A 24404-nucleotide genomic window follows, 5' to 3' on the forward strand; every position below is an offset into this window, starting at 1 on the left:
TATTTTCCCATTTCCAGTTGAGACTTCATTCCCTTTTTTTTTACTAGAATGAGAATTTTTTTTTGGTTTTCACCCATTAAGATCTTCTTCTTCCCACAGGTAGTTTGTTTAGGTGGAGTTTCATGTCTACTGTTTAGATTGACATTGAATCACTTTCGGCATGTGTCTTGTCGAGGAAGTTTGTTTTTCTCCACTAATTTGAATCGGTTCGCCTCGTCTGCCGGATCCTTGAGTATCATTGGGGCTTTGATCACATTTTTGTTCAACTCTTTACATCATTTTATTGTATGGATAATAAAAATACACTTTAACCCCATGTTCTTTCCATTCAGTCATTTCACACCCGCTAGCTAGTTTCCCTCTCACTTGACATCTACTAACCAGAAGGAGCATCACTTCGTGGCCTGTGGTCATATGACATGTTTCGTAAAAACAACTACGTGGCTGCTGTTTGCTTGTATGCTTTTCAACACTTTTCGCCTCCTTGAACAAACACGGCCCAACAAAGCATCATTGATCCTGCTTAGATTTAAAGGATATGCTTTTGTGCCTTGCGACTCAAGGAGTTTACCGAAGGCCTATGCTGTTCCAGCTCTTATGACGTATATACCTGGAAGAGATGTTTGCAGATATAATAACACTATGATGATGATGATGATTTCATAGTGCTTCATAGCAGGTTCCAGTGTGCTTTGCTTTCCCGAGACCCTTTACTTCCAAATACAGTTGTCCAGAAAGGGTTACTTGAGTTACTGCAGTCTTACTGTTATCTGGAAACACCTCTGCCCTCTCAAAATGAGGAATCACAGAGTGTAAACTTCCACCATCAGACCTCAACCAATAATAAACTCGTACATCCTGAAGAAAAGGGGCGATAGGACAAGTGCACAGATATCAAAATCAACCCAATTATGAACCAAAGACCAATTCCATAACTTTCATTTATACAAAATGCCATATTGAATACTGCAGACTCACACGCTTAACAGAGAAGAAACCCCCAATAGAGAATCCCCTGTAAAACAAACATGACCATAAAACATGTCCAAACAGACTGCAATACACCTAAATACACAAGACATAAACCGAACCCCATTGCGCAGCAATTGCATTAAAGAGGCAGAGGAAGGCGGACCTCAGACACATTAAGGCAGAGTTACAGCAGACGCGTAATGCAATCCGTGCATCAATGCTTTTTGCTGTGAAGTGGGTGTGGTTTAAACAGGATATGGTTTTTCCAGAATTACCCATATTAGGGATGCACATTTCCATAACTGAGGCGGATACGATTCTCCTTCTCTGTGCATAGCGAACGCTGCGACACATATGCATATGAAGCAGCTGGCGATGAAATGCGATACGATTTCGATTCGATTCATCACAATGCAGTACCATTCAACAGAAAAAATATACCATGCAGATAGTTGTCGCTTTCAGACAGACAGTAAGTTTTTGGTTTACTTAAGGTGGCTTCTGACTTCTAACGCAAACAAGAAAAAAACTGTCTTTTCTTGTTCTGTCTCTAAGATGCAGCTCTACCTCTGCCATGTTAATCTGTATTCTATGTGAGTCTCGGGCCAGGCCTCGGTCTAATTAATGTTGCGATACTTCGTATTCACGTCGCAGCAGCGGCACTGAGAGAACGAGTTAGAGAAACAGTTTAGCGAGGAGAAATCGATCTACATATCAAATATTGGTCTTAAACGACTGGTTACTTTCTAAATAATAAGTATAGTGCATCTACTAATAGTTAAATAGAAATAGTTTTTTACCGATGCAGATATGTTAAAAAAAAAAAAAACAATGCATAGCGAAACTTGTATCCGATGCACACTTTTTAAAATCGATTAACTTTTTATGCTGCGAATCGGTGAATCTTTCCATCCCTAACTTATACTGTATCAAAGAATAAGCTAGTGAAAAATACCTGCTCTATTACCATTTTATTTTTGCTTGTACCTTTATTCTGTTTATTAAATTATCCAACATTTTTAGCCCAATTAAAATCATCCTGACCTTGACCAGGCAGTTACTAAGGATGAGTGAATGAAAGTGAACTCATTGGAAGGGAAAAACAGGGAGAAAATGTACAGGCGTAAAGCAGCTAAACGTATTTGCTATTTCTAAATATCCACGAGAACATTTTACCGTAACATTTATCAATCAAATTACGATTTGAGCCATGTGAAAAGAGAAACCTATACATTCATATTAATGAATGGAATCTAGCTGGCTCTGACGTCATCAACAATCTGCTGGCAGAAAAGCAATGCGTTTCTGTTACACCGCTCTATAAATGTATTGTTGAAGTCAGGGAGGGGTATATTTAGCTTTGACATGATGTTACTTATCCTACCAGGTTGAGGAGAAATGGAAGTTACAATCATCCTACAACATGGGATTGGAGACCGAGAGGGCTGCACTAGAGGAGCAGCTAAAACAAGAAACAGCAGAAGACGACAAACCTGAAGAGGTGAGAAATGTTGTTATTTTGACACGTGTTTTATATATATATATCCCCTCCCCCCTTTTCTTTTATCTTTTTTTTTATACCCCTTCTAGAAATTTCCCCTCAATTTCTGTTCTGCTTTTTTGTTCCTTCAAGGCTGTGACTATAGTAGAGCAGGTGCTGGAGGAGGCACACACTGTACCAGACACACCACATTTAGAGGTTCATCCCAATACCAACTCTGACCAACTAGAGCCTGCTCAAACACAGCCCCCACCATCATCATCTCAGTCATCATTACCACCACCTCCACCCCATCCGGTGGAAATCGAGCCCTCCAAGGCCTCGCCCTCACCGGAGCACACCGATGCTGCTGCTGCTGAAACGTCTCCTATTCCTCCTGCTGAACCATCATCCGATCTCCACGTAGACTCGAACACTAATGCGGACATCAGCGCCGACTCGGGGAACGCCCCGGAACCGGCGGCACCTACCTCAGACACCTCATCGGAAAGCGCCTCCAGGTGCGAAAAGTTTAGTTGGTTCGTTATTTGTTGTGATTGACCTTTAAATAACATTTTATGCAGAATCATTCGTGTACTAACATGATCCCACAATTAGGTTCCTCAAATCACCTCTATGGAAAACATCCTGCATTTATACAAATTTTTTGTTTTTGTTCATCAATGGGCCTGAATCAGCAGTATCACGCATCGCTGTCGCTATCGCACCTGGGATTTCTAATGGCTAAAGCTTTTTGCCTGCTTTTTCACGTCTTTTGAACGGACCCCAGCACTGGAAATGCCTCGCTCTAACTTGCCGTTGTAGGAGCCGCATTCTTCTGCTGGCTTTGTGGTTCGGAAAGTCTAATAGGCCTTAGCAAAATGAACTGTCCCCACATCACAGGAAGGCAATTCCCTGTTTGTTTTGTCGCCCTTTCGGACCCTGGATAGAATCGCTTCGTCGATCCTCCTCCCTTTTAAATTTGTCTTCGTCCTTTTTCTCTTTCTCTGTCCATCTTTTCGTCCTTGGTAAATGGCATATGATTTTTCCCCCTTAGTGCACTAGAGGTTGCCAGTGCTGGTTCCCCACTAAAGAACTCTAGTGCCAGTCAGTGTGAGCTGGGCTCTGTGGCCCTCTCCAGCCAGCTCCTTGCATCTGGCTCTACGCTCAGCAGGTGAGTACTGAGCACCTGCAGGCTTCCCAACTACAACTGGGTGATAAGGTAACAAGAGCACGTGGAAGCACACCGTCCTTCATTTGATCCTTTTTTTTTTTTTTTTTTTTTTGGGAAACGTGACCTCTCGTCAAAAAAAAGGGGTTTCAAAATATGAATACAAAAATGCCTTTTTTTTTCCTTTCTTTTTTAAGTGAGCTTTAATTCAGTTCCAAGGTGCACTTTATAAATACGGCTGACCATTTTTTTCTCCCTCCTTCTTCCTTGCTGGATCTGTCTCTCTCTCTGCAGTGTGTTGGTGGAATCAGTTGAGAATCAGGATCCAGGGACCAATGCTGACCCGACTGCCCCTCTGGATTCGGCTGAGCCGGACCTCACTGAGCCAGAGAACACAGGCAATGACTCACAAGCCCCGGAGAACCAGGAAGTGGTAAATGCACAGGTCCGATTCATAATATAAACGAGTCCTTGTGCTCATTTAAATCATCGCTGAAGGGGTGTTTAAATAGGGACCACAGAAGCAGTGGTAAATCCCTAAATAGATGTTTTACAGCCACTTGAATTTGAGTAAAAAAAAAAAGTTTTAAAGTGTTCATCAATTCCTAAATGCGTCACAGCTCTTCTCTAAAGCTCTCCATTTCCTCAGTCCAGTCCATTTTGTGAGTGCAAGTGCTCCTTAATAACACACTTATGTACTTTCACTCTCACATCCCTGGGGCATCAAACCTCGGCGCTAATTTACATCGGAGGATTCGCCAAGTAGCTCTGTCCCTATGTGACCGTGTGTCACTTTTATTTGTAAATGTCATGTAAGAGTTTGCTTGAAAACGGCCCTGTGTTGTGTATAGGTTACTGAACCTGAGGGAGGGACTGATCCCCCTGTCCCAGGCAAAGAGGACATCCCCACTTTTGATGAATGGAAGAAAAAAGTAATGGAGGTGGAGGAGAAGAAAAGTAAGAGCGAATTTCTAACTCACTCACACATCTCGTGCAGCAGTGTTCTATAGTATTTAGTTGATGGATAAAATGATTTAAGGCATTTTATTATTTAGCATCCGTGTGCACATGTTCAGGAGTCTTTGAGTTACGGTGGACAAGCGTTTCCCCATTGTAAAATATCGCAAGTCGAGACATGGCCTAACTCATTATGGTACATAATTTACATTTCGAGTCTCTATCAGTGAATAAATCTACACCGGTATGCAAGATTACAACTTTAAGATAAATCGGCTGCTCGGGCAGCGTGGTGCGCAGTGCAATTTTAGCCAAACGGAGCAATTTCTAGTACAGTACTACATATACTTTACAGTATGCATGCATGAGGCAGCGAGGGCTCATAAGCACGAGAGACACGAGAGCTCAAACCTGGCTTTGAAACACCTTTCTCTGTCGTCCGCTGGTAAGGCATCTCACAAGGTGGGAGGTGTGTACGCCCTGAAGCTGAACTGAAGCTTGTCAGTTTTTAGGAATCAGTTGCTTCAATTATAACGAAAATAATAAGACGTGTGTCCAATGATTATTGTGTGTTTACTGCATTCTAGCGCTTTTCCGAGCCGAATAGAAAACAAACAGAACAAGGCTGTTATTTGATCTAATGTAAAGCGCGGACTTTGCAAACACTGCTTCCAATGTTGTTATTAGGCAGTGATGATACGTTCTGAATCTTACATGCGTTCATTAAGCTGTCTTGCAGGTTAATGCGGGACAACTGGCTCACTTGCAGACACCACAGATTATCTTCAAACTGTCTCTGTTTTAGATCTCAGCCGTGCATAAACCATTTTAAAAGCTCGATGTTATGTTGTAGGTTTCTTGTCTATAATATGTCGGTACTTTTGAGAGTCACCAACAGCTGGAACCAAATTCCTTGTCCAACAAACCCGATTCTGATTCAACCTGATATTCAACACATCTGTTGCACCTCTTCATGCTCGAGTTTTGAAGCGCGATTATTGTGTATCTTTTGCAGCAAATGCTTTCAATTCGAATTATTCTTGTTCTAGGTCTGCACACGTCATCCAACGGCGTCCCCCATACAGTGAAAAAGATTCAGAAGAACTTTAAGAATAATTATGCCTCTGTGGAGTGTGGGGCCAAAATTCTCGCAGCCAACAACGAGGCTAAGGTAATGCACAGCTGCGGAGCCATTTATTTATTTATTTATTTATATCTGAATCCGGTCTTTTTCTGAAAAGCAGGTAATCTCACAATGCGAAAGGAATGCTCTCAGTGTAAATGCGCGTGTTCTTTATTTTCTTCACCAGAGCACGTCTGCCATTCTAATGGAAAATATGGATCTTTACATGCTCAACCCCTGCAGTAATAAGATCTGGTGAGTCTGGTCATTCGAAACATCGAGAGACGGAGGTGGAGAATGGAATGAGAAAAGTGTGTGATCATATAAACTTTCAGGATTTGAGATCCCCCACCTCTCTTGCTTTTCAAAGCTGCGGTCAGTGAAATATCACGTTAAGGTTCTTCCCGTAAAAAAAAAAAACGCTGGTCGCACTGTTAAAACGTGTCTCCACAGCTGCTCACACCTGGCAACCTGACTTGATTAACTTTTAACAGATTTGTCAATGTTGAAATGAAAAAATGCTTATATCAGCATTTAAAGATATGAATGTATAAGTCATTATGTGGCAGATTTGGTTGATGAAAGTGTATATACTTCTTTCTTTAATCACACAAAGACTTACAGGGCTTTTCTGCCTTACTCTCCATGGTTTCAGGTTCGTTATTGAGCTTTGTGAGCCGATCCAGGTGAAGCAGCTGGATATTGCGAATTTCGAACTCTTCTCCTCCACGCCAAAAGATTTCCTGGTGTCAATCAGTGACAGGTAAACCGCAATTTTTTTTCTTTTGATCTCTCTCTTAAATATTATTTCTTTTTGCATACATTTAAAACAAACAGAAAAGCTTTCAAAGGTCCATTGTACATTCTCCTACATCCCATAATGGTTTATATGCTGCTATGGTTCACTTCTTAAGCGTGGCTTGAGCTCACTATTCGGTTATTTTTAGACAGAATGCTTCGAATGACACAGAAGTGTGATTGTTGTGTTCACGCCTGCGAAAAAAAAAAAAAATCCCTTCCACCAAGGGAATCTTATCCCCAGGTACGAGTCAGACTTGATACCAGAGCATAGCTTTTAAACTGTTGCTTTACTTTAAACAGAAAACGCATTTACGACGTAAGAAGCGGCGACGTGTCAGAACAAGGTGTCGCTTCAAGTTTGCACACTGCGCCGAGTGCCAATTTCCAAACAAAACTCTTACTGAGCACTGCATCCTTTTTTCCAGTTAGCGATCGGTCCAAATATTTAATGATCACTAAAGTCAATACAAGGAGAGACTGTTGGGTCCTTCGGTTCCTTGTGGTCATGGAAACAGAAAGATAACACTTTTAAGGGAGTCGTCGTCTTCCTCCTTTGCACTTTTTTTTTTTTTGATGTGTGTGCAAAACAAACCGACACATTTTCTCGCTGTCGTTCTCTTTTCTCGGCTTCTTCTGCGTTTTTTTTGTTCGATAGGGTTGCCAGGTATGTTATAAATGCCTCCCAAAAATCCAAACTCTCTTTTCCCAGGGATTACGGTTTTAATAAACAAATATACGTATAAACAAGGCACGTCGTTTCTTCGAACACATTAATAAATGGTTTTTGATTGGCAGTTGACCGTCTACCAACACCACCTTGTCCTTGTATCTATTTGTTTATGACCATATATAATAATGAGTCTAGCAGCTTGGAAAGCTTTATACTATACAGAGTAAAAGGTAAAGAGTGAACGCTGGTTCGTGGACAGAGCATTCGCTTACAGAAGCAGTTCACATGTTTACATGTTACACGGTTAAAGTATGATGTCATCAGCATTTAGCTCCTTCAGAGGCATTTTGGTTTTATTAAGCACACCGTATTTAAATGACTCTTTTGCTACTCCACAGATACCCGACCAACAAGTGGGTGAAGCTTGGCACCTTTCATGCACGTGATGAGCGCACAGTTCAGAGCTTCCCATTGGATGAACAGCTGTATGCCAAATATGTTAAGGTAAGGGGAGGGGTTTTGCACCAGTTCTTTCATTATCCTGTTTACATCCCTGTTCCCCCAGGTCTCATCACTGCTCCAGGTGTCGTGTATTAGGAGTTCGGTGCCATTTTACTTGATACGCCCAATGTCTTCCAATAGATTAATAACGGTTAGAACACGTGAACAGAGCATTCATTTGTGACGCGGCGGTGTCTTGCGGTCAGAGGTGTGAACCCGAAAAACATCCTTGAGTAAAAGTATAGATACCTTACTGCAAAACTTACTCCGTTACAGCTTCAAACTCACCAATTCCTATATGACTTGAGTAAAAGTAATATCGGTGAGAATTTAATTCATAGTGAACGTAGACCCAAAGATGGACTAGTCCTCAACACCAAGACACATTCAATTGTATACCTCAACTCTCATGATCAGCACAAAAACCTCTTCATGCCAGAACGAAATGAAGATCAAACCAAAAACAACCAAAAATAAACAGCAAATAAAACGTCAGTATCACACCACAAAGTAGAACCATTAGTATTCAGTGGGAAAACAATTAATACATAACTGACTGTGATATGATGCAGCTCTTTATTTTTTTGATTCAACAAAAGCTGGTTCTCAAAGTTTTTGGAATTCATTAAAGCTCTTTTTTTTTGGACTAAAAATAAGGCCAGCGGTGCTAAAAAGTTGCTCACAGGCAGCAGATGCGGGTTGGCGAATGTTAAACCGTAATGACGTCTTCAGCAGAGGTGCAACGACATTATCAATTACACTATAGTGGAGTAAAAAGTACACATGTTGAATCCTTAATGTAGTTGAGTAAAAGTTGCGTATACCTTTGATACTACAGTCTACTTGATATGCATCTATATTTACCAAGTGGCTCAAGAATGGTTGCCAGACATCATAAAATTCCTGAACGGTAGCGCAAATCTTTTTTGGATGAACAAAACACAAGACTTTAAATTTAATCCAGGGAGCACCCACTGGTGGTAACAGCTCCTTCCAATTAATGAGAAATCGTTCTCCTAGCGAGAAGGAAGCTGTCGTTTAGGCAAGCACCAGTTGAGTCAACACCAAAAAGTGCTATAAATGGAGATGGTTTTAATGGTATTTGGCGTATATTTGAGAAGGTACCAAAGATAAAACTCTAAAAACGATCTAACTTTGGGCATGTCCAGAATATGCGCAGTAATGTAGCTGGTTCCTGCGCACATCAGACACGTGGGATCAAAGTCCTCTCTGATGTTAGATGACGACGAGTGAAAGTACAGCTAATGTGGCAGAATTACTTGGCATAAAAAATATCTTGTATAGAGAAATAATCATCTGTTTAATATCCGGTTTACTTCTATAAACAGAATCTAAGAGGGATCTAGAAGGAGACGAAGGGAAAGAGGTCAAAGGAAATAAAATTCCTCAGCTGTAGATACTCATAAAAAGCTGCTTTATTCAGCACTGAGAGGGCGCCATGTAAACTCTTTAAGCAGAACTTCGTATGTACTGCGTTTTATTGGATGTTACATCCGTTTCGCTTGAAACTGTTTGCGCTACCGGTTTTATGCTTTGCAATTTCTCCGACAGTTTGTCACCTCGCAGTGTTGATTCATGTGTAAGACTTTTTTTTTTTCTTTTTTCGAACCGGTTAAACAAAGGTGGATCACTTTTTAATCCACACACACACGCTTAGGTTTCGGCCTGTTCCTTCATGTTCTGCTTAGTTGTTTTTTTTGTGTGTGTCAAAATTCCCAAGGCTACTTGTCTCTCTCGCTATTTATCTCTCTTGCCTTTTCTCATTTTTCCTGCACGTATATTTCTCTGTTTCGAGAGTTGTTCATATTCTTAAATGAAACCTCTCCTCATATCAATACAAAAGAACTTTCTTGTGGGTTGAATCCAGTCTCTCTTACTGATTCTTTTCCTGTTTCTCTCTTCCCCTCTCCTGCCTTGCGTCAGATGTTCATCAAGTACATAAAGGTTAGCATTCTCTTGTCTTGGATGTTTTGATTGCACAATAATGGGAGCTTTGGTGGCAAAGGCTGAGTAGATTAAACGCATGGCACTGGTACACGTCTGTCTTACATAAATCTATTTATTTATTGTAATATTGTCATAAATAAATATTTAAAAATGCTTTGCAAATACTTGCTGGGTTTCAGCTGCGATTAGGAAGAGAAAATGCATACGCGTGGTGTGGAGTCTTGCTTTCTAACCACTTTGTTCAATTTCTCGTTTTACACCGTGCAGGTCGAGCTGCTTTCCCATTTCGGTTCCGAGCATTTTTGCCCCCTCAGTTTAATCAGGTGAGATTTTAAACAACCGTCTTTCTGTCGGTCTGGTATCTCAGTCTAAATTATAAATGATGCACACATTTAATTTCAGTGTTTCTATCACAACCCTTTAGGAACCGATTAGGCATAACATTATGACCATCTGCCTAATATTGTGTTGGTCCCCCTTTTTGCTGCCGAAACAGTTCTGACCCATTGAGCATTAACAGCATAAAAATCTGAGCTGTTGGATCGGACCACACGAGCCAGGCTTCGCTCTCCATGTGCATCAATGAGCCTTGGCTGCCCGTGACCCTGTCACCGCTTCACCACTGTTTCTTTCTTGGAGCACTTTGGAGACTGGAAAACCCCACCAGAGCTGCAGTTTTGGAGACGCTCTGACCCAGACGTCTAGACGTTACAATTTGGCCCTCGTCAAACTCAAATCCTTACGCTCATCCATTTCTCCTGCTTCTAACACGTCAACTTTGAGGACATAATGTTCACTTGCTGCCTAATAAATACCTCACAATAACGGGTGCCATGATGAAGAGATAATCAGTGTTACTCACTTCATCGCTCATAATGTTATGCCTGATCGGTGTATGTGGTCTTAGCCCTGATATTTAAGATCGGAGCCCCTGCTGGTGGTGACATGTATGGTTAATCTGTAGCTTTATGTTGTAATCTTTTGAACAGTGTCATTTCCATTTCTCTTTATCTTTCAGAAATGCTATGTATTTCCATCCTTCTTGTCCGTTCTCTACTTCTGCATTATTCTTTTAATTGTACCAACATGTTATTTTTTCCCCCGGTTTGTCAGGGTGTTTGGTACCAGTATGGTGGAGGAGTATGATGAGATTGCTGACTCGCAGTATCCCTCTGAGAGGGTCGAGTACTTGGACGAGGATTATGGTACGGTTTACATTTTGAATCGAGGAGAAACAAGTGCTTGTTTGCTCCATGGTTATAGGATATGAGATGCTGTGAGTGAATATTAGCTAATGTACTGTAGGTGTTCTCTGAACTCCAGACCTCCATTCCATAGATTACCCTCCAGGATACCTTCCATCTGAAGACAAGGCATCCAAGAATCTCCTGGGTTCTGCTACAAGTATGTATGCAAGCACTTCGTATCAGCACTTCCTGGGAACCGCATGGCTTCTTTGGCTTTTAGTAATAAACTGCTCACAGATGGACAGCGTAGGACAGCTGTAACGATTCTGATTAGAGTGTATTCATGATGGCTGTCACAATAAAAAAAAATCCAAAACGCACTACATATGTACTTAATAAATAATTCATAGAATCTCTAAAATCCCACACTCACGCTGCTATGTTTGAAATACAACACCCCCCCACCCCCATAAGGTTTATTTTCTAAACCCTGCAGCCAGTTGAGCCTGTTTACTTTGGTGGCTCTGTATTCCCTCCTCACACTGCACACACAGTGTCCGTCTGTTCTGTAATGACGTAAGGAAAAATCTCACACCAGCGGTCATGCATACATTTTTTTTTTTTTTTTTTTTTTTTTTTATGAACATGTTGATTTGGGATCCTGGGCTCTGTTTCCGAATAGGGCTCCAATCTCTTTAGGGTTCCGTGTTACAAAATGCGGCGAAATCTGTACTGCTTTCACTTTTTAAATAAAAATTTCTATACCCGTCTCTTTATTTAAAATCCTAAAACTGATACATGTATCGTTTGTGTTCTTCATAAACAGACCACAAGCAGTACATGTCAACAGTTAATATTCTCACACAGTTTTTTTTTCTCTCTCAGATGCAATCCTAACAATGGTCAACAACATTGCTGCGAATGTGCTCGGGGCCAAGCCAGAGCTTGAAGATGGAGCTCAGATGGAAGGTACATCCATTACTTTTGTAAATCCATCTTTTTTTTATTTTATTTTTAATTTCAAATACCTCACTTTTAATCAGATTTGACAAACTTTAGGGATTTCTATCGGTGTATGAGCTAGTGAACTGAGCATGCTCATTCTTGCTCAGTCTCAAGAGGTCATGGTCAGTGAAAAGTGTGCAAAAAAAACAAGTTCAAAAGTGAAATGAATGGAACCTGCACATGAGAACCTTTTTGCAGTTCAAACAGCTGCAGTGCCCAGATTATATTCTCAAAAAAAGAATTCACATGTATAACAGTACCTTCAACTGAATTTAGACTGTGTGATAGTTAGTAGTCAGTTCATTCCTTTCTATTCAATGTCATCATTTCTAGAGCTGAGCACAGTATTAGCCTTTCTTTCTTTTATGCATTTATTTTTATGCAAAGTTGCTTCGCTGTGCCTGAGCAAGTAGCTTCATTCCAAGGAAATCCAGAACAAACAAACCTGCTCAAAGTCATTACTTTAGAAGTTCGCTCGGGTGGAACGCACTTTTGTAAAGCTGGCCAAGCACGATTTGTACATATTACTCATTAGCATTCGCTGACCGTCAGTGAACAAGCTAGTTTATTTGCTCTATGGTTTGGAATAATTTCACAAGTTCTAAAATATGTTCATTATTTGTGCCGGGAATTGTATTTCTTTTCATTGTAGATTTTCAGTATCTGTGATATAGTTGTTTTTCCTGCTGTTTCTTGTTTTGGGAGCTCGGTGTGTTCGTGTGCTTCGAGTTAAAGGTAAATTCTGCATGTGTGGATGTGCTTCAGCCAGAGGAGGCTGCATTTCTTGATGAACAATGAGTTTCTTTGTGCATGACTGAGAGTTGTTGGAGGATGGGGGTCCGCACTCATCTGGGGAGAGCTGGTGGGCGAGTCTCTGACTCAGGCTGTTGTTTTTCCCTTTCCCACTCTTTGTCCCACTGTTATTCCTTTTCTGCGTTCCTTTCTTTATTTCTGTGTTTGATGGTCTTTCTGTAGGCAATACGTCATCAGGCAACGAGAACATCACAGAAGACACAGAATCTACACTCACGCCAACCCCAACACTCACGCAGTCACAAGAAATGTATGTTTTTACCTTTACATACACACACAATACACTGAATATGCTTTTGTTTCTTTTTGTTGCTGAATGCTGCTTTTGTTTGAAATTTCTGAATAATAGCCTATATTTTTACAGCCGCTCGAATAATTTTTTCACCCCCAGCATCAGGAAATAATTAACGTATTTTTATTATTAGTAGTATTACTATCATTATTATTATGCGTGCAGTTTCAAGAACGATTTCTCGTTTTCTCTTCGTTCCCAGCCTCCAAACTCCAGAGCTGGATTCCACTCTGGTGAAGCCGGATCCAGAAGTACCCATTCCAGATTCCCCCTCTACTCCATCACCTGAAGATAGTCGTATCGTCATTCTCATTGAAGATGAAGAGGAAGAGCCAATGCCACCCACCGTGACCCTTCTAGAGGAAGAGCGCGATGAGGAGAGGCGGCGCGAGGAGGCACGCCTCCGGGAGAGCGCCGTTTACTGCAGCCAGTTTTCTACGTTGTCTTGTCTAGCCAGCTTCCACGAGCACCTCCACCTTCGCTGTTCTGCAGCACTGGCTCTTCAGCGGGTACAAAGAGAGCGTCACACACACGCAAGGACACACACGCGACCATCGACGCAACTCCCAGACCCCAGTCCAACTCGCACCCCCTTGTTGCCCTATGAGAAGCCTTTGGAGGTAGAGCCCACCCAAAGTGAAGACATCGCGCCTGATGACTCGCCCCCTGTTACTCTGGATCCAATCACTGATCCTCCAATTCTATTAGAGCCAAGCCACACCTCCTCCCTTCCCCATCACAGCTTTTCTGAGGCTTTGCTCTCCAAAGCCACGCCCACCGAGGGCATTCCTGACTCTCTGCCCACAGATGAGCCCCAAGATCCGATACCACGATACATAGAGCGTATACCTGAAACGCCGACCCACACCTTTGCCAGCACCTCTCTCGCTTCCACCTTCACCTCCACCACTTCTATGATTCTCACTCCCACCACTTCACTTCTCATCCCCGAGACGACGGAGCTCCCCACACCCAGCAAAGAGCAGTCCGTTCATTCCGTTCCCACACACGTACGACCTACAGAAATCCCACCTCCCACAGAACTTCCCGGGCCTGGGCCTGGCCCAGAGCCTTCTGCAGGCATTGAGGAGGTCCAGCAGGATCCTACTCACCTCGCTTCTCAGGAAGAGCCCTTGGAGGAGGCGCAGAGCACACTACAGCGCACCGCCACCGACTTCTACGCCGAGCTGCAGAACTCGGGCGAGCCGAGCTACGGCAACGGCAACCACGTGCACGGCTCCAACCAGAAGGAATCTGTGTTCATGAGGCTTAACAATAGGATCAAAGCTTTAGAGATGAACATGTCGCTCAGCAGCAGATACTTGGAGGAACTCAGCCAGAGGTAACCTACTGATACACACATACATACCCAATAGCTCCTTCCTTATATTTGCATTAAGCCAGAGGTCCCCAAACTTTTTTCCTGTGTGGAAAGCATCATCCTTTCTTTAAACATATGCCGGGTCGTTCTGTACAGAAAATGACTAGTACAAGTATTGTCGAGATTTTATCATGATTTTAATTGTATTTATTATGCCTCCTAATGCTTGATTTGTTTATTTTGTTACGCACCATAAAGACAAATAAGCATTACTTATGAGATAAATAGCCTATTAAAAGAGCATTATTATTATCATAATGTTGTTTTCATTGCTATTACAAGCCAAACATTTGCTTACTTATGCATATGGTTGGTGGGTGAATCTAACAAATAATTAGGCAATATTAGGGATTACAGTATATCGGTGTATTACAGATACCGATATCTAGCTTGAATTGTACTTGCCAATAACTGATTAATCACCCAAAAGTCTTTAAAATGGATCCTTCATGAAAAAACAACATACCAGTCCATGTAAAATAGTAATTAAATTCAGTACACAAATAAAAATACAGTACTGAATCATGAAAATGTGCTATATAAATATATTTATTACATAAATTAATACTGAGGAAAATAGACGTGCATTCTGAAACAAAAAAGACACACTCTAAATACGTAAACAGTTACATCCAAAATAACAAAGAACAGCCAGCAAATAAACAGCATGTGGCATCAGTGTTTCGCCTCTAGAGGCCGCTCTTGTACTATATATAACGCAACCCGGAAAAACTATCGAAATGGATTTTTGCTGATAGTTAGTGCAATCAACTATCCATGCCCAGTAATCTGAAAAACTAATGAATCCGTCGACCTTTAATGGTTATGCTTAATTAAGTTGAAATCCCCTCAGTTCTATTTTTTATAATTATGAATATTTAAATGATCGAATTCACCTTTTAAATTGTACGTCTTCTGTTATTTAAAAAAACTGTGTATTATGGAAGAGGAGCCAGTAGTGTGTAGTTTGCACACTGATGTAGCACATTGTGGTCCGTCTTCCTGTCACTCAGGTATCGTAAGCAAATGGAGGAGATGCAGCGGGCGTTCAACAAGACCATCATTAAACTTCAGAACACTTCCAGAATTGCAGAGGAACAGGTCAGAAGTATTTGTTTGGATATCTTTCAAAATGCCATCCAGGCATGTTGCCTGAGAGCGTAGGTGTGGGCAGGTTGATTTTAGGTGCTAAAGTTGTTTTTGTGTTCATGCAGGATCAGAAACAGACAGAAGCCATTCAGATGTTGCAGAGCCAGCTGGAGAATGTCACCAAGCTCATGCTGAACCTGTCCGTCATTGTGGGCCAGTTACAGAAAGAGGTGCTCGTATACACATACACATACACATCTCTACACATTTCCCTGTACATACACTCTATTGAACAGGATCTGTTAGTTTAAACATCATAACTGTGTTGCAGGTGTCAGACAGGCAGAGTTACTTGGTGGTGTCTCTGGTGTTGTGTTTGGCTCTGGGCCTGCTGTTGTGTATGCAGTGTTGCTGCAGCAGCTCCTCCAATAGCAGAAGCTCTGCGATCCCTGTGAGCAATCACTACCCCAGCCCCAAGAGGTATGGAACTCTGCCACAGCCATCCCCCACCACCCCAAACTCCCAACCACACACTAGGCATATACAAAGTTAAACCCACAAATAGAGTTCAACTGGTTCATCGGCTGCACCGATAGTTAATCCGCAAAAATCCATAGCGATAGTTTTTCCAGGTTGCGTCCGTTGCTGGAATGGCTAAAAAAAAAAAAGGTCTACTGTGATTGTGCTATTCTCCACACCTGCATACAAAATCCAAGAAAAAAATGTATAAAGTATTTCATGCCAATACCTGACAGTCCTGTTTGGAAGGCCCAGTCATTATTCTTTAATCACCTGCCAACAACTTTATGCTAATACTAATTAGTAACCCACTTTCTAACCACAAACCAATGAAATGCCCTTTCTTTTATCTCTCACTCTTATTCCCAGGTGTTTCTCCTCTTACGACGACATGAGTTTGAAGCGGAAAGTTTCATGCCCTCTCATACGGTCCAAGTCATTTCAGCTGCCAGCTTCAGATGGTAAGAGTTTTCTCTGAAAACACAAACACAGGGTTCTTTTCTTTCTCTCTGTATTTAAAGGTTATTTCTGTCTCTCTTTCGCTCTTTCTTGCTCTCTTGCACTCTCTTACACACGTTCTCCTGCTTAGTTCTTTTTATTTTTTTTCCCCTCTATATCTTGGCTTTTCCAAACACATCCACCCATATACGTCATGTACACCTAGCACATTCATTTGCAAAATACAAGGTGTCTGCTGGCCTGAAAAAAAAAAAAGCCTTTGATTATAATTGATCTATATGCGGCTATTGATCTATTCTTAGCTTAGCATGTTCAAATAAAATTGCAACTTGCTGTGCATGGCTTCTGCCCCCTTACAGTCAATTACAACAGTGAGCTTAAAAAAAAATAAATAAAAAAAAAAATAAAACACGCCATGTGAAAGTTTGATGGTCACATATATCACTGTCTGTGGTGAGAACGCATCTTTGGTCTTTTGTCTCCAAAGTTGCTCGGGGCTGGCTCACATTTGACATTTGCAAGTAGTATGAGCGGACACGTGTGTTTAAGTAAAATCCAATAGTTGACGATTTTTTTCTTTTTTCTTTTTTTCCCCCCCATACAAAATGCAAGCGCATATCGAGTTGTGTATTTTGATCTTTTATGCATCGAGTACTACTTGCAAGCAAAGTCATGCTTGTTCATGTTCATAATTGCCATGTCATTCCTTTAACCTGCCCCCCTCTCTCCCCTCTTTAGTAGGTCCTGATGACTTGTACATTGTAGAACCTCTAAGGTTTTCTCCAGAGAAAAAGGTACAGTGTCCATTTTGCCTGCGGTGGTAGGCTGCTGCGCACTCCAGGGGCCGAGTTTCAAAATCGCTCACTTGATCGACATTAACACGCACTCCACGGCATTTAAATTGTGATTCAATACCCTAATTCAGTGGTCTCCAACCCCCAGGGCCGCGGACCGGGACCTGGCTGTGGGTCATTTATTCTCGGGCTGCACAGAAAGAATACAAAACTTTTTTGTTATGGAAAATTACCTGATTCTCTCCGGCACATCTGTCTGTGACTCACTCTTGATGCATGTCATGATGTTTGCCTCAGTCACATGTCTTACCTCCATCCTCTACCTTTTTAAAGGGGCTGCTCCGGCCGCTAACACATAATACATTACCGCTAAATTCAAACCCTCAAGCGAGCAAAATGACCAAAAAAACGACACAGTGGATTCACGTTTAATATTATATTTAGAAAATACCAGTTCTTATCAAATTAAAATTTGTCACATACATACAGAGTATGACATGCAGTGAAATGCTTTTATATGACGGTCCGGCATGAGGGAATAGAATGAGGGAAAAAAATTCAAGAAAAAAAGAACTATATAAAATATAAAATATATAAAGATATATATATATATATGAAATGTGTATATAGAAGGATGCGTATGACAGTAAAACAGTAAAACCTAAGGTGATTGACCTTAAAGTGACCGTGTGCAGTGTGGTGTGGCGTAAAGTGCACTGTGCTGTGCAAGTCCACAGATTAAAGTGTCATCGTGCAAAGAAATTGTGCAGAAATAGTGTGAAGATGAAGAGAGAGAGGACCAGTTTTAGATCCTGGGTGTTTCCTGGTTTAAACTCCAAATGGCCTGCGGGAAGACGCTCCTCCTCGTTCTCTCAGTGTTCGCTTTCACGGAGCGGAAGCGCTTCCCTGAACACAACAAAGAAAAGAGTCCATTGTTTACATATGCCGATCGTTTCATTTTATTTTGTTGTATTTATCCGCCACACCTTAAAGTCCGGTCCGTGAAAATATTGTCCGACATTAATCCGGTCCGTGGCGCAAAAAAAGGTTGGGGACCACTGCCCTAGAGGAGAAAATACAGGAGAAAAAAAAGAAACTTATCTGTAATGAAACATTCAGAAACATCTGGTCCATTGTAGGGAAAAATTAGGACTAAAACAACTAAAATTATTTATGCAACTGAACCAAACAGTCTGTAGACGTGACCAAATTAACCAAACAAATGTTATTTCTGCATGACCCCCAGAGCGTGTTGTTTAGTGAACCCTTCTGTATAAGACCAAGTGAGAGTTTTGGAACAGAGCCCCAGCAGTTTCTTTCATACTGGTCCAATTGAACCAAATCTCTCCTGACTGAAGTTTTTGTTTTTTTACAGTGTGTTCACAAGACCCACAAGATCTTGTTCTTATTACTATTTCTTATTACTTCTGTTTTTTTTCTTACAATGTTTGGTGTCGTTCTCTAATATAGATGGTACATTAAAACATTAACTCCTGAATTACTGGTACTCTTTTAATAAAAGAAAGGGTATATGGCTGGGTTTTATTCAATAACTCAAGTTTTCACTCAAACAGCACCGACATAAAACCTCATCCCGGATGCTGTACCCATGAGGGCGAAAGCAAGAGGTTAAGATTTGAAATAAAATGCAATCGGTCTCTTAGCGATAGCGAAACGACGATTTGTAAAAACGATAAGTTATATATACTATAAAATATTTACAGGTAGGACTTACAGTGCGTTCCGATGACCCCATCGTAACTTTAAAAAAATAGTACGTCGAGATCTGACCTAGCCCACCCAGGAGTCTTAAAGAAGTGCTAAAACCTTTGAGGAATAAAAAAAGATGAACTGAATAGATGTTATACGAACCACAAAATGAATGTCGAGTAACTTCAGGTTCACATCCAACATGTTGCTACGACTGTGAAAGTAGTACCAATGCCAGACTCGTTCGTATGCAGGGTGCCAACAGTTTTGGGGTTGTCTGTCTTCACTGTTTTAAATTCTGTATCTTCTGTCTGCCCGTAACTAAACCTTTTCTCTCCGTCCCCACTCTTGCAGAAAAAGCGCTGCAAGATGAAAGGAGAGAAAGCGTTTCTGAGTAACTGCAGCCTCGAAGGCGAGAGTGTCAGCGCGCCTCAGTTCCTGCCGTCACCAGGCGAGGGTGACATGTCCACCTGCTCGTCCAGAGAAAGAGTGGCCGAGAGCGGCCCCAAAGGCGGCTCCTCTTCATCTTCTTCTTCCTCCTCGTCCTTGTCGACAGCGTCGGATGAGTCCAGCTCCAGCATCCCCTCCGTTAACGGCCACTGTGTGGGTCTGAATCACGAGCAGCTCCCGCTGGCCAAGAGCAAGACAGAGAAGAGGTCTTTTAAGCGCCGTCGCTCTAAAGTGGCCGAGCAGCAAACGCAGTCGCACGGGCGCTATGGGGCGGGGTTACTGCACACGCCTATTCCCGTGGCAACGTGCGTCATGCCCACGCTCCAGCAGCTGATGAAGGGAAAACAGGAACTCGGAATGGGGACTTTCGGAGTCACGGCCGTCACCGGTCACGTCTGAAAACTTTTTTTTTTTTTTTTTTTCAGCACTATATTACACACAGCTTTATAGACTGAAACAGTGTTCAACCTCGGAGGAAAAAAGACACAAACAGTTGTTTGTTTTTGTTTTTTTCACTCTTTCTCTTCCTTCCTTTTAACACTGTTTAGTGTTCAGGCTTTGCTACGTTTGCTCAAGCACAGAGAGAAATATAGACTCTGGGGCAGTTACCTTGGTTTCTCGATCCTCTTTTACGTGCCTTTATTTGTCCGTTAACAAACTAAAGATCAGACCACAGATCAAGGTGAAGGGTCCTTATTTAATTTTCTTTCATTTTTGGAGAGAAATTCTATTTTATTTCTAAAAAAAAACATATGTCAGTATGATTTAGTTTACTGTTTTTGTGTGTGTGTGTGTGTGTGTGTGTGTGTGTGTGTGTGCGCGCGCGCGCGCGCGTGTGTGTGTGTGTGTGTGTGTGTGTGTGTGTGGACCAGCAGGACAGCAATGAAAGGTCAAGAGGTCTGGTCTTTCTAGAGATTCTCTTCCTACACACTACTACAGTTCTCTGCTCGCCTCTCTTCCTTTCATACCCTGATCATACCCTGATCTTGGGACCAGGATGCGTACTTACGTGTGCGTGAATGTATGTCGAAAGCGTAGGCCTCTGTAGCACTTTAACCTCCATCATTCAAGTGAGCAGAACTGAATGAAGAACAGATCCAGACTTTTTCTTTAGTCATTTAGTCTCTCTTTTTTTTTCCATTTTCTCTCGCTTTCTGTGTTTTGAAGTGTTCATGAAGTATTTCAGGCGGGGCCTGAAGTCTGCAAAAAAATAAAAAATAAATATATATATATATATATATATATATATATACCCGTGCATACACTATATAGCCAAAAGTTTGCGGACACCTGGTCATAAGATTGTTGGTTTTTGAGCATCGCATTCCACGATTCACACCTAAAATTCCCTCCACTGGATTTTTGGAGTGGGCTTCCGAACATTTGTGTTTATCAGACACCAGGGTGTTATCAAAGGCAGGAACTGATGTAGGTGAGAAGACCTGGGGTGCAGTCAGTGTTTAAATTCATCCCAAAGGTGTTCAGTAGGGATGAGATCAGAGCTCTATAGCAGACCACTCAAGATCTTCCTCTCCAAAGCATGTAAACCAGATCTTCAAACTCACTTTGTGCACAGGGGCATTGCCATGCTGGAATAGGTTTTGTGTTTCCAAGTTCAAGTGAACGCAAAATATTTATTATAGCGCATCTGAAAACGTTCTATAGAATTGAGTGCCTTTAGCTTTGTGGTAACAGTTTGGAGAAGAACCACATATAGCAGGAAAAGTCAGGTGTCCCAAAACTTTTCTCCATATAGCGTATCTATAAAATATATTTATTCAGGCCTTTTCCTGCATTCAGACTCCAGGTTGTCGTCGTCTCCCCCCCCCACACACACCTCTCTCTTTCAGTGTTTTTTCCCACAATGCACAGATCTGTTACAGGTACAAAAAAACGCATGCATCAATATAAATTGTTCGTCCTGAGCCCCACTCCTTATTTATATATTTATTTATTACAGTGTAGTTGTTTACCTGGGATGTTTGAACTCGAGGTCATGGAGAAACACATCATCCTTTTAGTCTTAAGAATTAAAAGGAGGAGGTTGGGCTGAATATTTAATGAAAATGGTTCTTGTATGTGTGTATATATACACACTCACACACACCTAAGTGTGAACCATGTGAATGGTACGCTCCGTTTCTGCCTTCCATTTCATGTAAAGAAAAAGCTGGAGTCTGAGCGCCAGGCAAAATGCCACCCACTACTTCCTCGTCGTGTTCGACAAATTTCACCATCACTAACGCTTCGTGTTTTCTAATGCGATGAACCAGACGTTGGGTCATAAATGTCCACCCGAATCTTTCAGAGTGGAGTTTTATTGTTTGGTGGTTTTCCCAGCTCGTGTTTGTCAACGGATCTGTTCGGATGAGTTCTTTATTGTGCTGGTTGTCGTTTCAAGAATCCTTTGTGTTTGGATTGGGTGGGATCGGGGTTGGGGGGGGCTGCTCTTCCTGCTGATTTCGGAATCTGAATTCTATGTGTGAAAACACTCGTATCTTTCTCATTCCTCTATTTTCCATTGTACATGAAGCTCCTTCTTGATTTGCAGTCTTTAACTGGGTTGCTTTGTCTTTATTTATGTTTGTGTGTATGTGTCTGTCCCTGTTTGACTGGTTCACTGGACCACTCTAGATGTGTAGTTCGGTTCCTTTTTTCTCCCCACACACTCGTCCATGTCCCCTCGTCTCCTGATCTGTGCTTTCTAACGAATGTGAACTTTTTTTTTTCTTCCTTTGGTTAATGTTCTCTTTTCGCTCTTGTTTCAAATGTATTGGTTCCCAAATGGTTCCCAGTGCGTATGGGTGATTTAGTGTGGAAGATGATTGATTACAACCAGAGCTCTGTGTCTCAGGCTCTCATTCTTTCAGCACTTTGGAGAACTTCTCATGTCTTATGTTTAAAGTGCTCCTTCTCCCTGTGCTTTTTTTTCCCCCCCTGGAGTCCTCTAGTGGCCATGGGCTTGTGTATTCGTGTCATTGGCCAGTAGGAGAGGGCAACATTTTTACACCAGATAATCTGAGGATGAGATGCACAGTATTTTATTATTATTCTTTTTTTTTTTTTTGGAAACAGGTGTAAATGTAACTACAGTGATGTAGTGCCAATAGAAACTGTGAATTTCTAAATAAAGACACTTTTCCTTTCATTATGGCAGGTCTGCTTATTTTATTTTTTGGGAGTTCGGAATAATGGGTAATGATCGACACGAGTATGAATATGAAGCATTGCCTGCTGTGTTCAATGGGTACAGAACGACTCCGCCTTGGATAACACAGAGATGCAGCGTGTCAGCCTGCTGTCCCATCAATGGAATTGAAGACCTGTACAAGCCGTCCAGTATGCACCGAGTGAGAAGGGTGAACTTGTTCACGGTGGCTGAGTCAACATATTCTGCTCTGAAGAAGTATCGAGTCATGGACAAAGCCAGACTTTGTTTCATTGGTCTATTTGTGACTGGTACAGGGCAGCACTGCTGATATCCATATAAAAGAAGCAAGAGTGTGTGACACACCGATTAAAGTGAATACCATCTCTTAATCATGGCACCTGTTATTGTAAAGGGATTCATTAGGCAGCAAGTGAACATTTGGTCCTTAAAGTTGACGTGTTGGAAGCAGGAAAAATGGGTCAAGTTTATTTCTATAGCGCTTTTCACAACATACATTCACAAAGCAGCTTTACAGAATTTTAAGAGTTAAGGTAAATGGTGTGTATTTATCCCTGATGAGTAGCCTGTGGCAAGGAAAAACTCCCTTAGATGTCATGAGGAAGAAACCTTGAGAGGAACCAGACTCAAAAGGCAAACCCATCCTCATTTGGGTGACATCAAGACTGTGATTATAGTCTTTAAACAATAAACACTGTAATGTAAGATTATGAGTGATGTTCTTTCCACAGTCTTATACAGTCATTGTGGTTATAAAACTAGGATCTACTGAGCAACTCATAAAAGAGCTGAACATTTGCGATCATCACGTATCCAACACCAGCTTCTCTATGCCAGAGCCTTTAAACACTCAAGGAGGTCCAATGTCAAAACTCCATATAAAGTGGGATCCAATTGGCACTGATACGTCTCTAGATGGTTCGGGATGTTTGCGGAGTCAGTATCCACTTCTTTAAAGGTCCACAATCTTCATGAGGTAGGACATGACTGGGGCTGGAGCAACCTCAGGATGCCTCGAGATGGGTAAAATAGGTAAGGATTTGAGCGAGTTGGAAGAGGGACAAATTGTGAAGGCTAGACAAAATATCAGCTCTTACGGGTTTTCCCGGTCTACAGTGCTCAGTATTTATTAAAAGTGGTCCAAGGAAGGAACAGTGTGGTCCGATCCAACAGACGAGCTCCTGTAGCTCAAATAGCTGAAGAAGTTAATGCTGTTAATGCTCAACATGTCATTCGAATTTCTTATGTCACTTCAACATCTTAATGATAAAGCAAATACAACGTGTAGTGAACATGTAAAGCAGAGGTTTATTAAACATGTATGTAAGGAATTTTGGATGTTTTTACTCACAGAAAAATCTTCACAAAAATTTTTAAGGATCACTATTGACCAATTTTTTTGATGATTAACATATACAAATATAATGTTCTATTGATTGGATAATATTAATAAATAATAATTTTGGCCAATTAGCGAAGTAAGAGTCTTTACCCCAGCTTTTTCAGAGGCTGGGATCTGGAGTCAGCAGCAGAAAGTAGGAATGTGCATCTCCATGACGGAGGTGGATGCGATTCGCATATCGATGCAAAGCCAAGCATACATATAAAGCAGCAGATGTGATGTGATACAGTTTTGATTTGATTCAACACGATTTCAATGTGGTACAAATAATTCGCTTTTATTTCTTTGGTTCGATCAAACAGCAAACTGACAAGTAACCGACTTCTAACACATTACCCTTTCACAAACAGGCCTTTTTAGTGCAGAAAAGAAAAAAGCTGAAATAAAATGTCCTGTTCTGAAGATGCAGCTTTACCTCTGCCATGTAAATCTGTATTATGTGACTCTCGGGACACGCCTCGTGATACGTCGTTTTCAGGCGGCAGCGGTGA

The 24404-nt window shown here is 41.5% G+C and overlaps 1 protein-coding gene and 1 long non-coding RNA gene across 17 annotated transcripts in view; one reads left to right on the plus strand and one right to left on the minus strand.

Moving 5' to 3' along the window:
* suco (SUN domain containing ossification factor) overlaps positions 1–22490 on the plus strand; it is a 41611-nt gene extending 19121 nt beyond the window's left edge. The window contains exons 3-24 of one of the 16 annotated variants that reach the window (XM_083563272.1): positions 2360–2473; positions 2606–2973; positions 3510–3626; positions 3918–4068; positions 4475–4580; positions 5630–5751; positions 5891–5958; positions 6359–6466; positions 7573–7678; positions 9620–9640; positions 9911–9966; positions 10757–10848; positions 10967–11047; positions 11716–11799; positions 12811–12898; positions 13143–14282; positions 15335–15422; positions 15536–15640; positions 15742–15890; positions 16299–16390; positions 17127–17182; positions 19247–22490. In XM_083563272.1, coding sequence (XP_083419398.1) covers positions 2360–2473; positions 2606–2973; positions 3510–3626; positions 3918–4068; positions 4475–4580; positions 5630–5751; positions 5891–5958; positions 6359–6466; positions 7573–7678; positions 9620–9640; positions 9911–9966; positions 10757–10848; positions 10967–11047; positions 11716–11799; positions 12811–12898; positions 13143–14282; positions 15335–15422; positions 15536–15640; positions 15742–15890; positions 16299–16390; positions 17127–17182; positions 19247–19741 — 3807 coding nt within the window. In that variant the 3' untranslated portion in view covers positions 19742–22490. The remainder of the gene's footprint in view (positions 1–2359; positions 2474–2605; positions 2974–3509; positions 3627–3917; positions 4069–4474; positions 4581–5629; positions 5752–5890; positions 5959–6358; positions 6467–7572; positions 7679–9619; positions 9641–9910; positions 9967–10756; positions 10849–10966; positions 11048–11715; positions 11800–12810; positions 12899–13142; positions 14283–15334; positions 15423–15535; positions 15641–15741; positions 15891–16298; positions 16391–17126; positions 17183–19246) is intronic. The other 15 variants (XM_083563281.1, XM_083563280.1, XM_083563282.1 and 12 more) reach the window with 15 other exon arrangements.
* Positions 10733–16011, minus strand: LOC310738405. Its single transcript, XR_014537082.1, has 2 exons — positions 14904–16011; positions 10733–14706 (listed from the first exon to the last, which is right to left on the minus strand). It is a non-coding gene; the product is annotated as an uncharacterized lncRNA (long non-coding RNA).
* Positions 22491–24404: the final 1914 nt, after the last annotated feature.

This window comes from Silurus aristotelis (assembly GCF_946808225.1).
Source record: "Silurus aristotelis genome assembly, chromosome: 15".
Lineage (NCBI taxonomy): Eukaryota > Metazoa > Chordata > Actinopteri > Siluriformes > Siluridae > Silurus > Silurus aristotelis.